At 49.1% G+C, this 15,108-nt stretch overlaps 1 protein-coding gene across 1 annotated transcript in view; it reads left to right on the top strand.

The window, feature by feature from the left end:
- The window catches only part of znf423 (zinc finger protein 423), a 152,559-nt gene that overhangs the window by 12,535 nt on the left and 124,916 nt on the right, over positions 1 to 15,108 (top strand). Inside the window, exon 2 of the mRNA XM_068739086.1 lies at positions 12,237 to 12,303. Within this exon, the coding sequence (XP_068595187.1) occupies positions 12,237 to 12,303 (67 nt within the window). The remainder of the gene's footprint in view (positions 1 to 12,236; positions 12,304 to 15,108) is intronic.

Here is a 15,108-nt window from a genome sequence, read left to right on the forward strand (position 1 = left end):
TCCGGGTTCTCCCCCGTGTCTGTGTGGGTTCTCTCCAGGTTCTCCCAGTGTCTGCGTGGGTTCTCTCCAGGTTCTCCCCGTGTCTGTGTGGGTTCTCTCCGGGTTCTCTCCCGTGTCTGTGTGGGTTCTCTCCGGGTTCTCTCCCGTGTCTGTGTGGGTTCTCTCCGGGTTCTCCCCGTGTCTGCGTGGGTTCTCTCCAGGTTCTCCCAGTGTCTGCGTGGGTTCTCTCCAGGTTCTCCCAGTGTCTGTGTGGGTTCTCTCCGGGTTCTCTCCCAGTGTCTGCATGGGTTCTCTCCAGGTTCTCCCAGTGTCTGCATGGGTTCTCTCCAGGTTCTCCCAGTGTCTGTGTGGGTTCTCTCCGGGTTCTCTCCTGTGTCTGAGTGGGTTCTCTCCGGGTTCTCTCCTGTGTCTGCGTGGGTTCTCTCCAGGTTCTCCCCGTGTCTGTGTCGGTTCTCTCCGGGTTCTCTCCCGTGTCTGCGTGGGTTCTCTCCAGGTTCTCCCCGTGTCTGTGTGGGTTCTCTCCGGGTTCTCCCAGTGTCTGCGTGGGTTCTCTCCGGGTTCTCTCCCAGTGTCTGAGTGGGTTCTCTCCGGGTTCTCCTCGTGTCTGCGTGGGTTCTCTCCAGGTTCTCCCCGTGTCTGTGTGGGTTCTCTCCGGGTTCTCCCAGTGTCTGCGTGGGTTCTCTCCGGGTTCTCTCCCAGTGTCTGAGTGGGTTCTCTCCGGGTTCTCTCCTGTGTCTGCGTGGGTTCTCTCCAGGTTCTCTCCATGTCTGCGTGGGTTCTCGCCCGGTTCTCCGGCTTCCTCCCACCACAAAAAACATGCAAATTAGGCCAATTGGTGACACTAAATTGTCCTCAGAGCAAGCTGCTTGTGTTGTGTCCTGCTCCTTGGATACTCTGCGGTGTCTTCGTAGCGCCCCCCCCCCCCCCCCACTGCAGCCTCACCAATGCTTCTTTTAATGCCTATGTCTTCAGTCTTTCTAACTCCTTTCTCTTCACCTCCCAGTCAAAGAGCAGAGGTTCCCCGCTGTGACGTACAACAGAGGTGGGGCAGAGAGTCCATGCTAATGAGAGAGACGGTAGACGGTCTGTCAGTGTGAACTTCACTCCAGCTGATTCTCAGCTTCGGTGACATTTCCTCAGAAGGATCACGTTAATTTTAACTTGTGTTTGTAAGTTAAAGCTGTATTTCTTTTGAAATGGCACCCTGCCTAACTCAACTCAATGTTCTGGCAGTGGACTATAAATATGAGTCCCTGGTTGATGATGGATAAAAACGTTTAAATGTAACAGGTGTGGAAGTGTGGTGAAAGGGACTGGTGTGGAAGTGTGGTGAAAGGGACTGTGTGGTGAAAGGGACAGGTGTGGTGAAAGGGACTGTGTGGTGAAAGGGACAGGTGTGGTGAAAGGGACTGGTGTGGTGAAAGGGACAGGTGTGGTGAAAGGGACAGGTGTGGTGAAAGGGACAGGTGTGGTGAAAGGGACAGGTGTGGTGAAAGGGACTGTGTGGAAGTGTTGGTCAGGCCAGTTTTCAGGGCAGAGACGTCGCTGGTTATCAGCTGTGGACCAGCAGAGAAAGCAGGTAAAGCAGTGATGGACGAATCCTCTGTCTGTGTCTCAGCTGTCAGCAGGACAATCTTCTACCTTAATACTCGTTCAGGGTTGTTCAGCTGTTGGCTTTTGTATCCTGTACTGCGTCTGTGTACATGCATGTGGTATTTAAGCGTGACTGTATGTACATGTGCAGTGTGTGTTTACAGCTACAACGAGTCGCTATTAATCATTTCTTGTGTGATCAACCTCGTAGGCTGATCATTAAAATTAAATTCGTTATTCCTAAAAGCTATCATATTTATTAATAGGAAAACGTTTACTGTACGTACTATATATTTATATTCCTCAAACAAATGTTTAGTTCTGAAAAGGTTTTGATCTTTGGTTTCATTCTATAATACTGAAACAATCTATTTAGATTAATGCCTGACTGTTAAACGTGTATAAAGTGTGTGGTGAGGGGTTTTACAGCCTTAAAACATTTATGTACATGTATAATAATTAAAATAAATAAAGATCACTACATTGCAGATTTCACTTATTGCGGGTTGTTTTTAGAACGTAAACGAGGGACTACTGTACTTGTGTTACGGACTTCCTAAATTGAGATGCACTCAAATGGAACAGCATGGCCAATCCAGGATCACCATGACCTAAATGAATGAGATTAGCATTAGCATTAGCATTAGAACATTGACTAGAACCATTGATGCGACTCCTTGAGGCCATTGAGGCTCCAGCATGAAGTGAAGCCTGTTTCTCTGCGTTGAGGATAAGATGATTGATCGAGTTTTCTACTCAATCAATCAAACCGCCAGTCGTGCTCCAAGCGCTCCTGTTAATCTATCGCTCCTTCTGTACCTCTCTCCTTCTGTACCTCTCTCATTCTGTACCTCTCTCCTTCTGTACCTCTCTCCTTCTGTACCTCTCTCCTTCTGTACCTCTCTCATTCGGTACCTCTCTCCTTCTGTACCTCTCTCATTCTGTACCTCCTCCTTCTGTACCTCTCTCATTCTGTACCTCTCTCCTTCTGTACCTCTCTCCTTCTGTACCTCTCTCCTTCTGTACCTCTCTCCTTCTGTACCTCTCTCCTTCTGTACCTCTCTCCTTCTGTACCTCTCTCCTTCTGTACCTCTCTCCTTCTGTACCTCTCTCCTTCTGTACCTCCTCCTTCTGTACCTCTCTCCTTCTGTACCTCTCTCCTTCTGTACCTCTCTCCTTCTGTACCTCCCTCTTTCTGTACCTCTCTCCTTCTGTACCTCTCTCCTTCTGTACCTCTCTCCTTCTGTACCTCCTCCTTCTGTACCTCTCTCCTTCTATACCTCTCTCATTCTGTACCTCTCTCCTTCTGTACCTCCCTCTTTCTGTACCTCTCTCCTTCTGTACCTCTCTCCTTCTCCCTCCTTTTGTACCTCCCTCCTTCTGTATCTCTCTCCTTCTGTATCTATCTCCTTCTGTACCTCTCTCCTTCTGTACCTCTCTCCTCCCTCTTTTTGTACCTCTCTCCTTCTGTACCTCTCTCCTTCTCCCTCCTTTTGTACCTCCCTCCTTCTGTATCTCTCTCCTTCTGTACCTCTCTCCTTCTGTACCTCTCTCCTTCTGTACCTCTCTCCTCCCTCTTTTTGTACCTCTCTCCTTCTGTACCTCCCTCTTTCTGTACCTCTTTCCTTCTCCCTCCTTCTGTACCTCTCTCCTTCTGTACCTCTCTCCTTCTGTACCTCCCTCCTTCTGTACCTCTCTCCTTCTGTACCTCTCTCCTTCTGTACCTCCCTCCTTCTGTACCTCTCTCCTTCTGTACCTCTCTCCTTCTGTACCTCTCTCCTTCTGTACCTCTCTCCTCCCTCTTTCTGTACCTCTCTCCTTCTCCCTCTTTTTGTACCTCTCTCCTTCTGTACCTCCCTCTTTCTGTACCTCTCTCCTTCTCCCTCTTTTTGTACCTCTCTCCTTCTGTACCTCCCTCTTTCTGTAACTCTCTCCTTCTCCCTCCTTCTGTACCTCCCTCCTTCTGTACCTCTCTCCTTCTGTACCTCTCTCCTTCTGTATCTCTCTCCTTCTGTACCTCTCTCCTTCTGTACCTCTCTCCTCCCTCTTTTTGTACCTCTCTCCTTCTGTACCTCCCTCTTTCTATAGCTCTCTCCTTCTGTACCTCTCTCCTTCTGTACCTTTCTCCTTCTGTACCTCTCTCCTTCTCCCTCCTTTTGTACCTCCCTCCTTCTGTACTTCTCTCCTTCTGTACCTCCCTCTTTCTGTACCTTTTTCCTTCTCCCTCCTTTTGTACCTCCCTCCTTCTGTACCTCTCTCCTTCTGTACCTCTCTCCTTCTGTACCTACTCCTTCTGTACCTCTCTCCTCCACCCTCCAGTCCTCAATGCTCCGTGCTTGTTGTGTTTGTGAACAGCCCTGGATTTGTCCCAGCCATTCTGGACATCCTTGAGTCTGTGGTCACGTCGGAGCCGAGCCTTCTCATGATGTTCCCAGTCTAATGCAGAGGGGAAATTCTAGTTCAGTTATTTCTGCAGCGTTCCCCAGAGTGGAGCTTCTCCAGAGGAATGATTTCTCTCTCCTCCTGCCCTCTCTTTCTCTCTGTCCTCACCAGCTCCCTTCATCAACCATTCTTCTCTTTGTTCTCCTGAAATGACGCATCAGAACCAAACAGATTTGAGTTAAGCCCACACACAGGACCTCGGCACTGTTAGCGTGGCGCTAAAGCTACGGGGCGATTCTGGGGGGGCCTGGACCGTTCTGGTGCTCCACGCCTGAAAACCTCAACTGAACGGAGGGGACCACGGAGCTCCAGGTTCTAGATGTCCATTCATTTTGCTTACTGTCATTCCTCCTTTCCTCCTTTCCTCCTGACTCTCTCTCTCCTCTCCTCTTCATGTCTCCTCTGCTATTGATTTCTGATTTCTCAGCTGTTGTGCTGATTATATCATGGAATCATATTTGGGCTTGTTACAATACACATTTTAAACGTTTTGCAGTGGGCAAATATTAGGCAAAATAAATGAAGGGTCCCGGGCTTCCACTGAGGCCCGGGACCACACAGCTGACTTTGTTGTGTGTTATGAAGCAGCTTAAGTGTACCGGATTAATCGTTAAGCGTTATCGGTAATGAGTGCAAAGCGCGGCAGTGAAATACGTCCAACGTGGGGAAAGACCTGGTTAAGCGCCGCAAAGTGGAGGTGCTGGAGATGAGCTGCTGGCGACGGTCACATGACTAAAGTGTTTCTTCATGGAGCTTTGAACACATTCATAGACGTTGTCATGTAATCAGTGACCCAACAGAGATGTCCATGTTTGATCTACTCCCTTTACTGGGTGATGCTCGGCGCACCCATCAAAGAGAGGCGCTTCTGTCACGTCTTTCACTTTCACACGGTTAAGAGAAGCTTTTGTGGCGATGAGAGAGAGAGAGAGAGAGAGACTCTGCTTCCTCCGTCACTTCCCTCAGACGCCCCCCAGGCTGGCGTGACGTTCCTGGCCGGGGGGCTCCGTGGACGGGACGCGTGTGTGCACGAGTGCTCATGCATGTTCAGGCGCTTTTGTTCAGAGGGCAGGCAGAGAGAGGGGTTTTACTGCAGATAAAAGTATTTGGTTAATCAGCTTCTCTCCCTGTCCCCCGGCTGTGTGTGTGTGTGTGTGTGCGTGTGTGTGCGTGTGTGTGTGTGAGTCTGTGTGTGTGCGTGTGCGCGTGTGTGTGTGAGTGCATGGGGCTGACAGGCCATTGAAGCTGGAAGGCTCCTGGGAGAGGGCTGGCGATGATGATTGGCATCAGCTTTTGGCCAGTAGTGTCACAAAGTTCTTCCTGAGGGACAGGAAGGGCAGCCAATGAGTGTCCCTTCAGAGCAGTGAGTGTCCCTTCAGAGCAGTGGGTGTCCCTTCAGAGCAGTGAGTGTCCCTTCAGAGCAGTGAGTGTCCCTTCAGAGCAGTGAGTGTCCCTTTAGAGCAGTGAGTGTCCCTTTAGAGCAGTGTGTCCCTTCAGAGCAGTGAGTGTCCCTTCAGAGCAGTGAGTGTCCCTTTAGAGCAGTGTGTCCCTTTAGAGCAGTGAGTGTCCCTTTAGAGCAGTGAGTGTCCCTTTAGAGCAGTGAGTGTCCCTTTAGAGCAGTGAGTGTCCCTTTAGAGCAGTGAGTGTCCCTTTAGAGCAGTGAGTGTCCCTTCAGAGCAGTGAGTGTCCCTTTAGAGCAGTGAGTGTCCCTTCAGAGCAGTGAGTGTCCCTTCAGAGCAGTGAGTGTCCCTTCAGAGCAGTGAGTGTCCCTTCAGAGCAGTGGGTGTCCCTTTAGAGCAGTGAGTGTCCCTTCAGAGCAGTGGGTGTCCCTTTAGAGCAGTGAGTGTCCCTTTAGAGCAGTGAGTGTCCCTTCAGAGCAGTGAGTGTCCCTTTAGAGCAGTGAGTGTCCCTTCAGAGCAGTGAGTGTCCCTTCAGAGCAGTGGGTGTCCCTTTAGAGCAGTGAGTGTCCCTTCAGAGCAGTGGGTGTCCCTTTAGAGCAGTGAGTGTCCCTTCAGAGCAGTGAGTGTCCCTTTAGAGCAGTGAGTGTCCCTTTAGAGCAGTGTGTCCCTTTAGAGCAGTGAGTGTCCCTTTAGAGCAGTGAGTGTCCCTTTAGAGCAGTGGGTGTCCCTTTAGAGCAGTGAGTGTCCCTTTAGAGCAGTGTGTCCCTTTAGAGCAGTGAGTGTCCCTTTAGAGCAGTGAGTGTCCCTTTAGAGCAGTGAGTGTCCCTTTAGAGCAGTGAGTGTCCCTTTAGAGCAGTGAGTGTCCTTTCAGAGCAGTGAGTGTCCCTTTAGAGCAGTGGGTGTCCCTTCAGAGCAGTGAGTGTCCCTTTAGAGCAGTGGGTGTCCCTTTAGAGCAGTGAGTGTCCCTTTAGAGCAGTGAGTGTCCCTTTAGAGCAGTGTGTCCCTTTAGAGCAGTGAGTGTCCCTTCAGAGCAGTGAGTGTCCCTTTAGAGCAGTGGGTGTCCCTTCAGAGCAGTGAGTGTCCCTTTAGAGCAGTGTGTCCCTTTAGAGCAGTGAGTGTCCCTTCAGAGCAGTGGGTGTCCCTTCAGAGCAGTGGGTGTCCCTTCAGAGCAGTGAGTGTCCCTTTAGAGCAGTGTGTCCCTTTAGAGCAGTGAGTGTCCCTTTAGAGCAGTGAGTGTCCCTTCAGAGCAGTGGGTGTCCCTTTAGAGCAGTGAGTGTCCCTTTAGAGCAGTGGGTGTCCCTTTAGAGCAGTGAGTGTCCCTTTAGAGCAGTGTGTGTCCCTTTAGAGCAGTGGGTGTCCCTTCAGAGCAGTGAGTGTCCCTTCAGAACAGTGGGTGTCCCTTTAGAGCAGTGAGTGTCCCTTCAGAGCAGTGAGTGTCCCTTTAGAGCAGTGGGTGTCCCTTTAGAGCAGTGGGTGTCCCTTTAGAGCAGTGAGTGTCCCTTCAGAGCAGTGGGTGTCCCTTCAGAGCAGTGAGTGTCCCTTCAGAGCAGTGGGTGTCCCTTTAGAGCAGTGAGTGTCCCTTTAGAGCAGTGAGTGTCCCTTCAGAGCAGTGAGTGTCCCTTTAGAGCAGTGGGTGTCCCTTTAGAGCAGTGGGTGTCCCTTTAGAGCAGTGAGTGTCCCTTCAGAGCAGTGGGTGTCCCTTCAGAGCAGTGAGTGTCCCTTCAGAGCAGTGGGTGTCCCTTTAGAGCAGTGAGTGTCCCTTTAGAGCAGTGGGTGTCCCTTCAGAGCAGTGAGTGTCCCTTTAGAGCAGTGAGTGTCCCTTCAGAGCAGTGGGTGTCCCTTTAGAGCAGTGAGTGTCCCTTCAGAGCAGTGGGTGTCCCTTTAGAGCAGTGAGTGTCCCTTTAGAGCAGTGGGTGTCCCTTTAGAGCAGTGAGTGTCCCTTTAGAGCAGTGGGTGTCCCTTTAGAGCAGTGAGTGTCCCTTTAGAGCAGTGAGTGTCCCTTCAGAGCAGTGAGTGTCCCTTTAGAGCAGTGGGTGTCCCTTTAGAGCAGTGGGTGTCCCTTTAGAGCAGTGAGTGTCCCTTCAGAGCAGTGGGTGTCCCTTTAGAGCAGTGAGTGTCCCTTTAGAGCAGTGGGTGTCCCTTTAGAGCAGTGAGTGTCCCTTTAGAGCAGTGGGTGTCCCTTTAGAGCAGTGGGTGTACCTTTAGAGCAGTGAGTGTCCCTTTAGAGCAGCGGGTGTCCCTTCGGAGCAGCGGGTGTCCCTTCAGAGCAGTGGGTGTCCCTTTAGAGCAGCGAGTGTCCCTTTAGAGCAGCGGGTGTCCCTTCAGAGCAGCGGGTGTCCCTTCAGAGCAGTGGGTGTCCCTTTAGAGCAGTGAGTGTCCCTTTAGAGCAGTGAGTGTCCCTTTAGAGCAGCGGGTGTCCCTTTAGAGCAGTGGGTGTCCCTTCAGAGCAGTGGGTGTCCCTTTAGAGCAGTGAGTGTCCCTTTAGAGCAGTGAGTGTCCCTTTAGAGCAGCGGGTGTCCCTTTAGAGCAGTGGGTGTCCCTTTAGAGCAGTGAGTGTCCCTTTAGAGCAGTGAGTGTCCCTTTAGAGCAGCGGGTGTCCCTTTAGAGCAGTGGGTGTCCCTTCAGAGCAGTGGGTGTCCCTTTAGAGCAGTGAGTGTCCCTTTAGAGCAGTGGGTGTCCCTTTAGAGCAGTGAGTGTCCCTTTAGAGCAGTGGGTGTCCCTTTAGAGCAGTGGGTGTCCCTTTAGAGCAGTGGTCCCCAACCACCGGGCCGCGGCCCGGTACCGGTCCGTGAGGCATTTGTTACCGGGCCGCAAAGAAAGAATAACTAATGTATACAATTTCCATTGTATCGATTATTAGCGTCTAAAAGGTGTTTTATTTTGAAAAACGACCGGATTTTCTCCAACGTAACAATCGCGTCTTGATACGTTGCTAAAAAAAAAACAGCCGTGAACTCGCGAAAATTAATAAAAAGAAACAAAAGTATTTGGAGAGCTTCTTTGCCGAGGAAAAAAGTCCAACTGAGGAGGACGAAGAGGAGGAAGAAGAGGAGGCGACGACCTCCAAGAAGAGAAACCAGGACTAAGACTTAAAACTCGGGTATTAAGAGCTGATTCGCTCCGTTAACGAGCAACGAAGGGTTCAAACCTGCTTCGTTCCATGGTGTTAGCACTAATTCACCATCTCCCTCGCTAGCAGTCATCCTACTCGATTAGCGATTAGCCTTCGTATCAATGCTTTTTCCACGTTACCTTTTTGATCAACAGCTTCCTCCGCTTGGGAAATGTAGATGCGTACCGGGCGATCTGTCTTCCTGTCTCCCTCGGCGGTTTCATTGCCTCGTCTGGGGGGCTCTGCTCTAAGCTGTTGTGTGAGTATGACCCTCGACCCCAAGCAGGGCAGCACACAGCCTCCATTCCTGCTGAGTGATGGAGCTACACGTCTAAAGGAAGTTCTCAGACTTATCATGCAGCCTGCCTCATAAATATATGTCCAGCCCGGCATAGACCCTGAAGAATGATTCCGTTCCAGCCCTTGTTTGCGTACAGTATACAGTTTTTAACCGTGCGTGTTGCATCCTGACCTACTGAATGGCTGTTTCAGCAGCCTGGCAGCAGTAGGACGGGGGTGAGCTGGTCCCATCGGGCTGGCTCTAGACACACTTTCCACACTAGTGGCCCTGCTCTTTCTTTCGCACACGTTGTTCTTGTGGTGTGTACTATACTACGCTACATTTCACACACACACACACACATAGTAATTCTTAAGGCTAAACTATCCAAATGAGCTCTCTCTCCTTTAACTCCATCAGTATGTGCAAGCCTGCTCAGCCCCCGCCGACCCCCCGGGGTGTGCAGGGTTTACAGCAACAACGTGTTTGTGTCTCTGCGGGGCTGCAGAGGGAGGATGGGGGGTCTAAATAAAGCTACGTGTGCTTGGCTAATGAAACACACTGTATCCCCAACAGTCTTATCAGGGAAACGGGTTTGTATCACAGGCAGTGGAACCAGAACATCCCGTCTGTTTATCGCTGAAATAACTACAAACGAGCATGTTGTGTCATCATGATTTTTATTTGTCAGGGAACACAAGACACGCAGGGGAGACCTGGTTCCGGCAGACTGTGGTCACAGCAGGGACCCCAATTGTCAGAAAGCTAAAGATACCAGTGTCTCTTCTCAAGTCGACGCCAGAAGCTTGTTCTTCTTCTGAGTAACGCTGAGACAGAAGAATGTTGTCGGGCTGCTGAGGCCTGCTTTGCTCCTTCAGGGTATCTTGAATGTCGTTCCACCGTCTGACGCGACAGTGTGTTTCTATCCGTGCATCTGAGCAGCTTCCTAAAGCTATCGTCTGCTGGTCTTCCTCTGGACTCTCTTCCCATACCTTCGTTCATCTGTCTGTTTCTGTGTTTGGCAGACATGCTAGTCATGGTGGGAGGTTTCCATCCCTGCTGGGGTCTGTTCAAATGTCTGGATTCAGCCTCACATACTCTTTGGATCCAGACTTGATCAACTGCTTGAGTCTGACTCAGGTTTGACTTGGTGGAAGAGGACCAGGAGCTTAATGCAGTATGTGTGTGTGTGTGTGTGTGCGTATCTCTGGCTGTTAACTTTGGCCGGTAATTCAGTAATGGATGAGGTAACTTTCCTCCCCAACACCAGCCACTCTCATGTCCTCCTGTCCTCTTACGACCCAGGAGAAGAGACATGGACGTAGTGAGGGAGGACATGAGAGTGGCTGGTGTTGGGGAGGACGATGCAAAGGACAGGACTAGAGGACGACCCAGGAGAAGAGACATGGACGTAGTGAGGGAGGACATGAGAGTGGCTGGTGTTGGGGAGGACGATGCAAAGGACAGGGTGAGGTGGAGAACGTTGGGTTGCTGTAGTAGTAAAGTGGTATTTTCTCATGGCCGTTGTTTCCTAGCATCACCTCTGCATCTCGTCTTCACGTCCTGCTTCTCAGAGCGTTGGTATTAGAGAAGAAAATATCACGCAGATTATTTTTAGCCAATATTATCCAAATAATGTTGAAATAGTCAATACATTGTGGGATACAGTGTAACCCTATACCCAGATGGAACATTTCCCCTGTAGTACTCAGGGAAGTACTAGGTACTCGGCCGTGTGCTCAGTTACTCCACATAACCAACGATCAATCTTTTTTTAGCTTAAGTAAAGAAATCATCGCAGCCACCCTGTTCGCACGTACTGCTAGTTAAGAAATGGCCACGTGGATAAACAAACGGTCCTGAACCCAATTCATCCTTTAGAACTTCACACAAAGCACTTTGTGTAGTTGTACTCGCACGTTTAGTAACCCAATCATTAAATATTGAATTGTGAAAACAAGTCACGCATGGGTTAGTCCTTTGTCTCAGCCAAGGACGAGCCCACGGGTCGTTTCTCTGTTTAAAGGAACACTAGACTAATAATAACTTCTTGTTTCCAACTTTGGGCAGAGCTTTAATGTGAGGATGGGGTGGCTTCAAGCGGGAATTAACAAGGCTGTGGTACGAGAAACACGGCAGGATGACAGTTACGCGTCTATGTCAGAAGTGAGGAATGGTGCAGGAAACCCCATTGTGTGGCGGCCCCAGCCATTTCCTGTTTGTGTGCCAGCTGTACTTCCCTCCTTCCCGCTGTACCCAGGAAGTCTGCGTCACACTCCTGCTCTGATCAGCCCTCTGTGCACGTGTGACAGACCTTGGAAAGATCAATACCTGCATGTTTATCATGACCTGGATGAGAACCCACACAGACCTACCTGCATGCTTGCTGCCTCCCTGGGCCGTGCTCTGGGACAGGTTGCTTCCAGAAGGCATGCGTAATCTTCCATCAGTCAATTCAATCATGTTTTGTAGCTTAAAATCCAGAAGGGAAGGCAAAATAAATGTAGAGACCCGACTGGGTAAAGGTAATGAACGGAGGAACCTGAGGAGGACTTGTCACCTGGAAACTGCTGAAGGACCATGAAAACACTTGTGTTTCATGGATGCTGCTGATGTCATAGAATCAATAAAACAAATTGAAATGAAATTCAAAATTTATTATGAAAATGCATGTCAATACTACAAAAATCACAATTTGTCTCGCATGCCCCTTTCGCTAGTACGAGTTCTCTGAAGGTGTACCTTAGCGCTCAGCTAATATATATATTCAGAATTATTATTCTGAATCAGAATAAAAACTAGTGCCATGTGGATTACATGCGTGCTCCCAGAGGGAGGGTATTTTGGTTATTTCTGTATTTTTTTACACATATATGTAATCTAATGAATAATTTTGCTGGATCCAATAGTTAGCTTTAAAATAATGAAAAGTTATCTGAACACAGGAATATGTAACGTCGACTCAGACGCTGCTTGCATTCGGCTATTCTCGTCTCCAGCAGATGTTTTTTTTTCAAAGGTAAAGCTTTAACTTCAAAACGACGCCTGTACGCGATTTACAGCGATCGTACTGCGTACTCACATACACGTACTCACATACACGTACTCACATACACGTACTCACATACACGTACTCACATCGACCCACAGCTGACTCGGCCCTCTCGGTTTAACCAGGGGACATCTGGACTAGCAATCTGCGTTTGTCTTGACCTTTTTAAGGCTGTTTGTAATTCGGTGATGAGTTGGATCCGCCTGATTGGCCTCTCTGCGTAAACACCGAGAGGAGGAAGCGCTGACGGGATTCTGTGGATGTGTGCCGGATCTTTGGCTTACTGAGTCGGGAATGTCTTTGCTCCCGATGAAACCACTTCTTACCTCCATGTTTTCTTTCTTGCTTTCTCCTCAGCTGTAGAGGAAGGCGAGTCTTCAGAGTGTGGAGGCACCTGGGATGAGTCAACTGTCCAGACAGGTTAGTGCACGCACACACACACACACACACAGGCAATGTCAGAGTTCCTACATGCATGAGTACGTGCATGTCACACAGATGTGCACGTTTTGTAATATCGTTTCCACGTGGTTCAGTTGACAGAGAGAGTCTGGAAAGCGGGATGGCAGATGTTTGGGAGATTTGATGAGAGAATGAATGAATGAGAGGGTTATGGAAAGAGGGAGCGCTCACTTCTTCCCTTACTTCTTTATCCTCTCCCTCCCCTCCTTTATCCTCCCCCTCCCCTCCTTTATCCTCTCCCTTACTTCTTTATCCTCCCCCTCCCCTCCTTTATCCTCCCCCTTACTTCTTTATCCTCTCCCTTACTCCTTTATCCTCTCCCTTACTTCTTTATCCTCTCCCTTACTTCTTTATCCTCTCCCTTACTTCTTTATCCTCTCCCTTACTCCTTTATCCTCTCCCTTACTTCTTTATCCTCTCCCTTACTTCTTTATCCTCTCCCTTACTCCTTTATCCTCTCCCTTACTTCTTTATCCTCTCCCTTACATCTTTATTCCCTCAAGATGATGGGATCTTCCAAATTCTGGATAACACATTCAGAAATGTGAATGTGAATTTAGTGTGTTTGTTTGTTACACTTTCATCAGCACCAATTTGTTTGTTGGATTGTTTTTCTAAAGGTGGCAAATTAAGGAAATGATTGTCTCTCTGTTTAGCATGATGAGATGAGGTATTTCCCACCATATCAAGTTTTGCAACAAATACTACTCGTAGTAATGATACTGATGATAATTACGACCCGTTCCCGGTCTGAACTTCTCTGTAGTTGGGAATGTATTCCAGAAGGAATCGTTTTTGGGGATCATTGGTAAAACCTGGAGTCTTTTTTCTTATGACGCTGAACTGGAATGGGAGTGAACTCTGATGGAGTTCTTCTTTTCTTTTATTCTTTAGCGGGGAGGTTCCACTGAGATGCAAGACCACTCCTTTCAAAATAAAAGTCATGACTTGATTGAATACACTGATTGAAAGGCGACTGAGTTTTAATTTTGACTTATTTGCTTCATTGTTTGTATCGTTTTAGCTTTTTTATTTATTGATTGGCGAATGATTACTAGCCAGACATGATGAGCAGCCCTCCTCATTTAGTCTCAAACACACCTGAACAGTTGTCATTCTTTCTAAGTAATTGATGAACAGCTTGCACCGTATTGCTGGGTAGTACTGCAGTAGCTGTGAAAGGGATGGTTGGTATCACCGGCTCATCTTCCTCCAGGAAGGGGTGACAAAAGCCCAAAAGAACTATTTATGATGTCACACATCTCTGACGCCACAACCTCCCAGTATAGGATTGTATAATATTGTGCAGTCCTATTCTAAACAATGAAGTAATCGCGTCTACATCTATCGTTTGGTACTCTAACAGCGTTGCAATGATCCAATACCCTTTGAAGGTATACACTGAAACTCTCGGTTTCCTCAGCGTGCCGGAGGCGAGCGGCTGCTGCAGGGTTTGCAGCTCTAGTTTCTGTGCTCTGGTTTGCAGCTCTAGTTTCTGTGCTCTGGTTTGCAGCTCTAGTTTCTGTGCTCTGGTGTGACGCTTCCTCTCCTCGATGCCAGAGGCGAGCGGCTGCTGCAGGGTTTGCAGCTCTAGTTTCTGTGCTCTGGTTTGCAGCTCTAGTTTCTGTGCTCTGGTTTGCAGCTCTAGTTTCTGTGCTCTGGTGTGACGCTTCCTCTCCTCGATGCCAGAGGCGAGCGGCTGCTGCAGGGTTTGCAGCTCTAGTTTCTGTGCTCTGGTTTGCAGCTCTAGTTTCTGTGCTCTGGTTTGCAGCTCTAGTTTCTGTGCTCTGGTTTGCAGCTCTAGTTTTTGTGCTCTGGTTTGCAGCTCTAGTTTCTGTGCTCTGGTTTGCAGCTCTAGTTTCTGTGCTCTGGTTTGCAGCTCTAGTTTTTGTGCTCTGGTTTGCAGCTCTAGTTTCTGTGCTCTGGTTTGCAGCTCTAGTTTCTGTGCTCTGGTGTGACGCTTCCTCTCCTCGATGCCAGCAGAGACACAAGATACTGCTGAGTGTGGTAAATACGCAGACATTTTATTCTCTACCTCTCCAGCCCAGCAGGGATGGGCGGATAGGAAAGTATGACCCTCGGGGGGTCTGTGACGTGCTGAATTGTGCCATCGGCCCCTCCCCAGACCGACGCACACTCCTGTGATGCGTGTGTGTGATGGGGTGCTGACTGAGGTCCTGAGTGGCTCAGTAGAACTGCTGTGTGTGTCAGTTCCTGCTGGAAGCTGAAGTCCCGTGAGACACACACACACACACACACACACACACACACATCTCACTCTTCCTGCTCCAGTGCACTCCTTCCTGTGCTCAGCCACAGAGTGGATTAAAGCCACCTCCCGTCCCAGCACCATCAGCGCCACCTCTTTTTGCCTCCTGAAACTCTTTCGCACACATCCTTTGTTATTCCCCCTCTCCCTTTAAAAGACAAACAAAGTCTAAAGTTGTTTCCTCTGTGCTCATTTTTAAATGTTCTGTGTGCGGAAACGCTGGCATGTGTGTGTGTGTGTTGTTTTTTTTAACTTCCTGGGTGACAGTGTCCACAAGGAGGGGCGGAGAGGAGGGACAGAATGAGAAAGACAAGGAAGTATCCCTTCCCATCTCACTATCGAATACACAAATGTACACTACTTTTTCTACTCGCCTTTCCTGTCTCTTTTCTTTCGTCCGCCCACTCTCCCATTCTCCACCTCTTCTTTCCTCCTGTTTTTACCTCTCATTCACCTTTCTGAGCAGAGGTGTGCCAATATCCTGCCCCTGATTTGTTC

The sequence above is a fragment of the Brachionichthys hirsutus genome, chromosome 5 (genome assembly GCF_040956055.1).
Source record: "Brachionichthys hirsutus isolate HB-005 chromosome 5, CSIRO-AGI_Bhir_v1, whole genome shotgun sequence".
NCBI classification, from domain to species: domain Eukaryota; kingdom Metazoa; phylum Chordata; class Actinopteri; order Lophiiformes; family Brachionichthyidae; genus Brachionichthys; species Brachionichthys hirsutus.